A 9,093-nucleotide genomic window follows, 5' to 3' on the forward strand; every position below is an offset into this window, starting at 1 on the left:
TCAGTAATCGGGTACCTTCACTGCAGGATGGCCAATGGTGTCTGGGAAACCTCTGTTAGCTGGGCAGACATGTTGCTGGCGTCTGCTCCAGAGTTCTGGTTTCAAAATGGCTTTCTCCCAGGACGTTCCTCTCTAGACTTCAGCTTCTCTCTAAAATGTCACTCTCAGTTGCTCTTGGGGCATTTGCCCTCTCTTAGTTTCTCCAGAGCAAAAGTCTGCTTTCATAGGCTGTCTCCAAAATGTCTCTGTAAGCTGAAGCTCCTCTCTCAGTTCCTTTGCGTTCTTCAAAGTGCCCCTCTTGGCTGTAGCAAGCTTGCTCCTTCTGTCTGAGCTTATATAGGGCTCCAGTAATCAAGGCCCACAGTGAATGGGTGGGGCCACACCTCCATGGAAATATCTCATCAGAGTTGTCACCTACAGTTGGGTGAGTCACATCTCCATGGAAACACTCAAAGGATTCCAATCTAATCAGCACTAAAATGTCTGCCCCACAAGATTGCATCAAAGAATATGGCTTTTTCTGGGGGACATTCAAACCGGCACAGGCAGAAACATACATGTGTCAGACACACACACACTTGCGAAGATGCCCTCGTCCTGCACCAAGTTCAGCATGAGCTCATTGCTCTCGGGTTGTTGGTGAGGCATAGAAGAAAAAGGAGTGCCTTCTGAGCAGAATGTTTCTGTACAAGTGGTGTCACAGGTCAGGACTCCGGAGGCAGATCCCAGACAGCCAGAAAGCTCACCCATGTGATACGTATGGGCATCTTTCTTCAAAGACACCTGGTTGAGCGCCAAGGGACACATCTCAGGCAGAAGCTATGCACATGGCAGCTGGTTCAGCTCAAGCCTTCACTAGCACCAGAAGCAGCACAGTAGCGAGAAACCCTAAAGAGGGAACAAGGGCAGCGCCTCAGCATCTTGCCATCCAGCGCCGCCTTGTTGTCACACCCTTCCCGTTCAAGGTGTATGGGAAAGCCCTCCACCCAGCTCTGAGCTCTTCAGTATGACACCTCCCACAGAGAGGAGAAGACACCGGGGCCCCAGGTGTGAGGCACCTGCAACCTTAACTCCCCTTTGCCATGGAACATAGCATAATTATATATTCTGGGAATTAAGACATGTACATCTTCGCAGGGGTGGGGGGCATTATTCAGCCTATCACAGTACATAAGTGAACCCACCTTTTTTCCATCCTCAGAGGTGACGCTCTCCCCCAGGGCCCGTGGCCCAGAGCTCAGAACAGGGTCACTTGCGGTACATCTCTGGGAAGGGCAGGCTGGGCGCGGCCCCTTTAAGAAGAGGTAAGCCCCGCCCCTGCCGTACCTTGTTTGGGGACACCATTTCCCAGGGCCCTTTGCGGCGCCGCTTGGTCGTTGCCATGGAGGACAGAAAGGGAGCCCTTGCCGGGTCGGATGTTGGGCGGAAACTGCATCCCCCAGAAGGCTCCATGGGTTGGCCGTGGGCTCTGGGCCAATGACGACCCAGAACGGTGGGGGCGGGACTTCCGGCGTCGCCATCACGGGCATTCGTTTTGCTCTTGACGGGTTCTCCCGCACTGCCCTGGGGGACCCGGGCGTTGCACAAGGGCGTTGGGCCGGGGCCGTTTCCCCCGCGCTTCTGATCCGATCCCTGACAGACGGTGAGGAGGACAGAACCCGCCTCCGCGCCTCCGTACGAGCCGGGACCCTTGTAACCTGGTGTTCTACGGGGTTCCAGGGATCGCGCTCTCTCCCGGGCCTCCGCACCCATCCTTTGTCCCCGCGGCCCTCGGAGGCAGCATCCCTGGGCCGTGTGCGCCGTGTACCGTGGGAGACTGAGGCCCGGAGCCCACCCTGGTCTGCTGTTTCCCACGGCTCCGCTCAGTCCGCAGGCTCCGATGGCGGCAGCGGCGCTGATGGACCCGGCACAGGTGAGTGGCAAGTGCACCAAGACCTCACTCCCTCGGACTCCCGCCCACCTTGGTCCCAGAGCCCGTATAGGGGAAGATGGTGCCTCGGGACTCTTCTCCCTCTTCGCCGCCCTGTCCTTGCTATTTAGACCCTGGGATTACTCCAGGCCCAAGGATCTGAATCCCGGCCAGAAGTTATAGGGAAGGGTTGCCATTTCTGGAATCCAATAGGAGGAGGTGTGGAGAGGCAGAAGGACAAGCATGTGCAAATGCTTGGAGGGTGTCCTTTCTTCCTGGTGAGACTGGGGGTGGGATTCAGCCTTGAAATGGCAGCCTGAGGAGCCAAGCCTCAAATTTGAGGATAGTGGGAGCTGTGGAAGTTTTGGAACAGAGGAGGAAGATGAACCGACATGACAATCTTAACAGGCTTTCCTTGGCTGCTGAATGGAGAACCAACTTGGGGGTGTGGGTGAGGGAGGAGGAGCAAGGCCAATAAGGATGCTGCTTTAATAGGTCGGGTGAGTGATGATGGTACCTAGGATAAGAGTGGTGGCTGCTTAGGCAGGAGTTTTTTACGTACAGCCAACCAGATTTTATGATGTGGCCAGTGAGAGAGAAAGGAAGGAGGCAGGGTTGTCTCCAAGAGTTTTTGGCTTCTGCAATTAGAAGATGGAGGTGCCACCAGGAAAAGGGTTTGGGCCATGTTGAGTTTGAGATGTCCCAGAGGGCCCCCAGATACAGGTGTCAAATGAGCAGTTAGGCACACAGGTCTGAGCTCTGATGAGGGATTGAGGTTGGAGACATCCTGTTGGTGACTGAGGTAGAGTTCTGGTTCAGAATTAGGAGGGGACATCTTTAGGTTGTTGTGATGGAAGCCTAGGGGTAACCAAGTCTCAGTATTGCTGTGTGAGTCTGTCCAGATTGATGGCACCTCTGAGCCCCAGGCTCTGCTCCCTTTTTTCTATAAGATGGTTCCTGGAGCTTGCCTAAGCCGGGAACTCCAGCACCAACATGTCACTGCTTGTGTGCATCACTGTCAGATGAAGGGGAGGAGCAGCACAAGGGAAGGTGTGTGTGGGAAGAGGAGGTCTGGCAGGTGGCTAAGTCTCCCTGGGATGGAGGCTGAGATATACTGGGAATGGAGGTAGGTTGACAGGGGACAATACTTGTGCTTATTCACCCCTCTGCAGGCTCATCAGCCTTTCTTGGCTGCTCTCTGTGGGTCCTAGGGGTTCAGTCAGGTTGGTGGATTAACTCAGTGTCTGGCAGGATCAGCCAGGAGAGTCCCAGGCTTACGGTGGAAGGCTTAGGGCTTGTCTTTGAATGTGCCTCAGAAGAGAGAGGAATACTGTGGCAGCAAGTGGAAGCAGGGAGGCCTGGAGGGCTCAGAGATCAATGTGTGGATCTGGGTGGTTGAGGATGAAGCAAGGAACAGTGCCAGGTGGGGAAACTATGAAGGAAGGACTGGGTGCCAGTCCTGGCAATTGGGATTTGGGGAGGTCTGGGGCAGAATGGGATCCTGGTTGCTGTCACCAAACAACCAGACTCTGGACGCCATTTGCAGAATGGCGCATGGGATGGCCCTGGAGATGCTGATTGTGAGTCAGGCAGTGGTCCACAGAATGAGAGGGAGTGTGAACCAGTGTGCCCAGAGGCTGGTACTGGAGGTCCAAGGGAGCCTTTAGTTATGTCCAGGAGACACAATCTGGGGGACTCCAGAGGAATTCACTGGCAAGAGAGAGGGGGGCCTGCATGCCAGACCCAGAGCTTGGATGATTTCCAGCTGCCAACCTGCCTGTTACTGCTGAGGGTTGGACACAGTGATTAAAGGGACATGAGGATACCCAGGGCTATATCTGAGACTCTATAAAAGTTTATTTTTTAGAAACTTAAAACTTCCAGATTCTTCTTATGCCAGATAACCCCTGAAACCCAGAGGTGCCAGTCTTTCCAAGAACATCAACCAGTTGCACCCTGCTATCCTATAACACCAATACCCCTTTTCAACATGAAGAAGTTAGAATGGTCACTGCCCAAATAACCCTGAAGACTGAGATAATGATCAAATGAGAGGGAGGAGATGTAACAGAGAAGATAGGATTTTGCAAATGACTGTGACTGCAGAAACATTATAGGGATGTATTTTTTTTTTAGTCTCTGGTGTATTAGAACAGCTGGAAGGAAATAACTGAATTTGTGGAACTGTAACCCATACCATACTTGAAAATTGCTCTATAACTACTTGTTAAACTATAGTCTGAAAGTTTTCACTCTTCTGCATATATGTTATATTTCACAATTAAATAAGGAGACATTGCCTAAGAGTCACCCCCAGACAACCAGTTTTGTTGCTTAGATGTGGCCTCTCTCTTTAAGCCAACTCTGCAGGTAAACTCACTGCCCTCCCCCCTTATATGGGATGTGACTCCTAGCGGTAGAAATCTCCCTGGCAAAGTGAGACATGACTCCCAGGGACGAGCCTGAACCTGGCATTGTAGGCTTGAGAAAGCCTTCTGGACCAAAAAGGGGAAGAGAAACGAAACAAAATAAAGTTTAAATGGCTGAGAGATTTCAAATGGAGTCAAGAGGTCATTCTGGGGGTTATTCTTATGCATTATATAGGTAGTCCTTTTTTAGTTTTTAGTGTATTAGAATAGCTAGAAGGAAATACCTGAAACTGTTGAATTGCAACCCAGTATCCTTGATTTTTGAAGACAATCATATAATTACATCGCTTACATGGTGTGACAGTGTGATTATGAAAACCTTGTGGCTCACACTCCCTTTATCCAGTGTATGGATAGATGAGTAGAAAAATGGGGACAAAAAGTAAATGAATGAGGGGGGAGGAAGGGTATGAGATGTTTTAAGTGTTCTTTTTTTACTTTTATTTTTGGAGTAGTGAAAATGTTCAAAAATTGATTTGTGGTGATGAATACACAACTGTATGAGGATACTGTGAAAACTGATTGTACACTTTGGATGATTGTGTGGCATGTGACTATATCTCAATAAAATTGCATTAAAAAAAAAAAAAGGCATGAGGAGAGAGTAAGCCCAGTGGCACTGGGACTAGGGGAGGAAGGTGAGCTGGGATTGGGGGGGTGTTGGTGATCTGGGGGTTATGGAGGAAGACACTGCAAGAGAAGTGGTGAGATCCTGGGTCACAGGCCAAGGGCCTGGATGGGTTCATCTGTGCCTTCTTTTTGGTCTGTTTTTCTGCTGCCCATTGGTCTGATTGACTTAGTTGTCCCCATTGTGGCAGGGCCGGGTGACCTTTGAGGATGTGGCTGTGTACTTCTCCCAGGAGGAGTGGGGGCTCCTTGATGAGGCTCAGAGACGCCTGTACTGTGAAATGATGCTGGAGATCTTTGCACTTGTGTCCTCACTGGGTAAGGTCCTCCTACTCACCTCACCCTCCTGTTCTGGACTCTGTCCTTTCTCTTTTCCCAGAGCTATGGGGCAGCTCTCCCTTTCCCACAGCTGGAACATAGGTACTGCTTCCTTCTCTGGTTCCCTGGAGTAGCTGCTGTGTCTATAGGGCTGGGCCGCAAGCACCAGCTGCTTCAATCTCTGAGAAGCCCCAGCACCTCCTGCCTGAAGCTTTGTGGGGAAGGAATCGGGAGTCAATAGTCTCAGTCTTGCTGTGTGAATCTGTCCAGATTGATGGCACCTCTGAGCCCCAGGTTCTGCTCCCTTTTTTCTATCAGATGGTTACTGGAGCTTGCCTGAGCTGGGAACTCCAGCACGAACATGGTCACTGCTTGTGTGCATCACTGTGCTGTACCTGCAAGACACTCCTCAAAGGCTTAGTTTGTAACACTGAGTTTTCTTCCTGGTTGCAGGGATGATACAAGCTCCCTTTGGTCTGTCATGGGGTGGGTTGCCCTGAGATGAGGCCAGCCTTTCACCTGTCTTGTCTTTTCCCCAGGATTTGTGTCTTCCAAGACCTGTGAGGTTGCCCAACTGGAACAGGGCAAAGAGCCCTGGGCACTTGACAGAGTGAATGTATCTCCAGCCACAACAAGAGAGGCCTGGAGGGAACATGGCCTTGGTGAGTTGGCGCTGAGGGAGACGCTAACATCAGGGCTAGGCTTCCATCAGGCCATGCACCTACTGTGTTTTGTTACTGTGCCAGCAGCCACACCTTACTCCCACTATTTCTTTCTTTTTCTGGACACTTGCCTTCTTGCCAGTTCTACTCTGATATCCAGCCCCTGCTTCACCCCAGCGGTCTGAACTCCACATCTTACCCTTTCTCTGCCTCTGCTCCCTTTGTGGGGCTGTCCCACATTGGCCAAACTTAATAGGTTAATAGATCTGCACATATCCTCATCTAGATTTTGAGTACCAGTTACCCAGATGCAACTGGATTTTTCTGGGCTTGTACATACTGCTCTGTTCTAGGTTCTGACCTGCTTCCTGTCAGAGATTTCCTGGGGGCTGTTTGTGTTCGGTCCTGCTGAAAATTGAGGAGTTAGCTGGAGTCCCTGCATCTCCTCCTAGCTTGCACCCCCCACCCCATCCCTGTGTTTCTATATCTGGTGAAGCCTTCCTCATTCTGTGGCCTGCCAGGGTCTGTTCCTTTAGTGCTCACCCTTCCTCACCTGCAGACCCATTCCTCAGTGTGTCAGACACATATTTGTGAAGGGGCTGCCCCATCCCAACAAAGTCGACCTATTCTTCACCAGCATTTCTCTGCTTTCAGGTTGTTGGTGTGGGGTGGAGGACGACTCTTCTGAACAGGGCATTTCTAGAGAAGGAGTATTCAAATTCGGGACCCCTGAGGCAGGTCCTTGCAACCAGAAGGCTAATACCTGTGCCATGTGTGGCCTTATCCTGAAAGACATTTTGCACCTTGCTGAACACCAGGGAATACACCCTAGAAACAAACTGTACACATGTGGAGCATGTGGGAAAGGCTTCTGGATCACCAGCACCAGAAGAAGCAGAGTGAAGTTTCACCAGCACCAGAAGAAGCAGAGTGAAGAGAAACCCTTGAGATGGGACAAGGATAGGGACTTGTTTGCAAAGAGCTGCCATGTCTACCTGTCAGAGAAGCCCTTAATGTGCAGGGAAGCTGGGAAGGATGTCCTGAGCAGCCATGACCCCCTCCAGCACCAGTCCACCCACAGCGAGGGGATGTCATGTAGTAGCACCAAGTACGAGGAGGCCTTCCAATGCAGCTCCAGTCTTGGGCAGCAGCAAGAAAACCATGCTGGGCTGAAGCCCTTCAAGTGCAGTAATTGTGGGAGAGCCTTCCTGAAGGCCTTTGCTCTCCTTGACCACCTGCTAACTCACTCTGAAGAGATATCCATTAGATGCCCAACAGAGAGAAATGCCTTCAAGGAGAAATCAACCTTTGTTTATCACCAAACATTTCAAACTAGAGAAACATCCCACATGTGTAAAGAATGTGGGAAGGCCTACAATCACTTCTCTAAACTAAGGATGCATCAGCAAGTTCACAGTGGAAAAACGCATTATGAGTGCAGTGACTGTGGTAAAGCCTTCACTCGTAAGCACTCACTTGTTGAGCACCAGAGAATTCATTCTGGAGAGAAACCTTATGAATGTGGCCAGTGTGGAAAAGCCTTTACTCGCAACTTCCATGTTCTCCGTCACCAAAAAGTTCACAATACAGAAAGGCCTTATGAATGCAGACAGTGTCGGAGAGTCTTTAGCTGTGTCTCCAACTTCATTGAGCACCAGAAGATACACACTGGAGAAAGGCCTTATGAGTGCAGTGAATGTGGGAAAGCTTTCATTAACAGTTCTCATCTTGTTCAGCACCAGAAAGTTCACAACACAGAAAAGCCTTATAAGTGCAGTGAATGTGGGAAACTCTTCCGCCAAACCTCCAAACTTGTACTGCATCAGAGGATTCATACTGGAGAAAGACCTTATAAATGCAACCAATGTGAGAAAGCCTTCAGTTGCCCCTCCAACCTTAATTCACACCAGCGAATTCATACTGGAGAAAAGCCTTATGAATGCTCAGAATGTGGGAAAGCCTTCAGTCAGAGCTTTGCTCTCATTCAGCATCGGAAAGTTCACACTAGAGAAAGGCCTTATGAGTGCAGTGAATGTGGGAAAGCCTTTGGCTATAGCTCTAACCTTGCTAAGCACCAGAATGTTCACACTGGACAAAGGCCTTATGAATGTGGCCAGTGTGGGAAAGCCTTCACAGAAAGTTCCAACCTTAGTCAGCACCAGAGAGTTCACACTAGAGAAAGGCCTTATGAGTGCAACAAATGCGGAAAATCTTACCGCTACATCTCTAACCTTTCTAAGCACCAGAAAGCTCACCCTGGAGAAGAACCTTATGAGTGCAGTGAACACGGGAAAGCCTTCCATTTCATTCAAAAGAAATGTCACACCAGAGAAAGGCCTTAGTAAAGTGAATGTGGGTAAGCAGTTTGCTGTAGCTTTCTCCTTGTTTGCCATAAAGGACTCACTCCTGAGTAAAGTTCTATGAGAGGAACCTTTGCAAGGAAGCCATCAGCCCAAACTTAAAACTTGTATCCACCCACACCACCACTGAAGAGATGGCCAAATACCAGGTATGTGGAATGCTTTCACAAGCTGCACTGAACTTCCTAACCCAACTAGGTCTTTTGTCAGATTATGTCACTGTGTCTGTCTGGTAGATGCCATCTCACTTCTGCCAGCATGCACCTGTGTGGCAGCCCAGGGGAAAAGGGTGGAGCATTGAGCACACAGTGCCCACAAGACCAGAGCACAGACATTGAAGGTTACTGTACCTAGTCACTGTTGGTATTCAACTTTCGTGAGACTCAGCTGAGGCTTCTTTGTAACCAAATATGGGAAGCTCTGCTGAACTATATAGGGCACTCTTCTTTCTCTTGTTTGTGTGGATCATTGAGTTGCATTTCCCAACTGGACACCATTGGGAAAAATCTCCTGTAAGAAAGTCCCTAATTAAAACTCATGAGTAACCTTTTGCCTGGCATGTTCTTTCGTCTTGGGGTTGAGTCGGGCTGTAGCATTTGGCAGGCCAGCCAGGAGGCCAAAGAACCACTGGCCGTAGAAGGCCTGAGTACTGGGAAGGGAGGCTCCCTGCGAGAAATCCCAGGATGGCCTGCAGTATTCATGTGGGGAAGGGTGGTTACCTTCCTAGATGAATGGGGACCACCAAGAGGGTATGGAGATGCTTATAAATCCCCAGCTGGACCAATAGC

The 9,093-nt window shown here is 50.1% G+C and overlaps 1 protein-coding gene across 1 annotated transcript; it reads left to right on the top strand.

The window, feature by feature from the left end:
* Window positions 1-1,520: 1,520 nt before the first annotated feature.
* On the top strand, window positions 1,521-8,855 carry ZNF132 (zinc finger protein 132). The gene is made up of 4 exons (XM_037818924.1): window positions 1,521-1,912; window positions 5,157-5,283; window positions 5,823-5,945; window positions 6,600-8,855. The coding sequence occupies exons 1-4, from the start codon at window positions 1,880-1,882 to the stop codon at window positions 8,285-8,287; spliced, it is 1,971 nt and encodes a 656-aa protein (XP_037674852.1). The 5' UTR covers window positions 1,521-1,879; the 3' UTR covers window positions 8,288-8,855.
* Window positions 8,856-9,093: the final 238 nt, after the last annotated feature.

This window comes from Choloepus didactylus, chromosome 27 (genome assembly GCF_015220235.1).
Source record: "Choloepus didactylus isolate mChoDid1 chromosome 27, mChoDid1.pri, whole genome shotgun sequence".
NCBI lineage: Eukaryota > Metazoa > Chordata > Mammalia > Pilosa > Megalonychidae > Choloepus > Choloepus didactylus.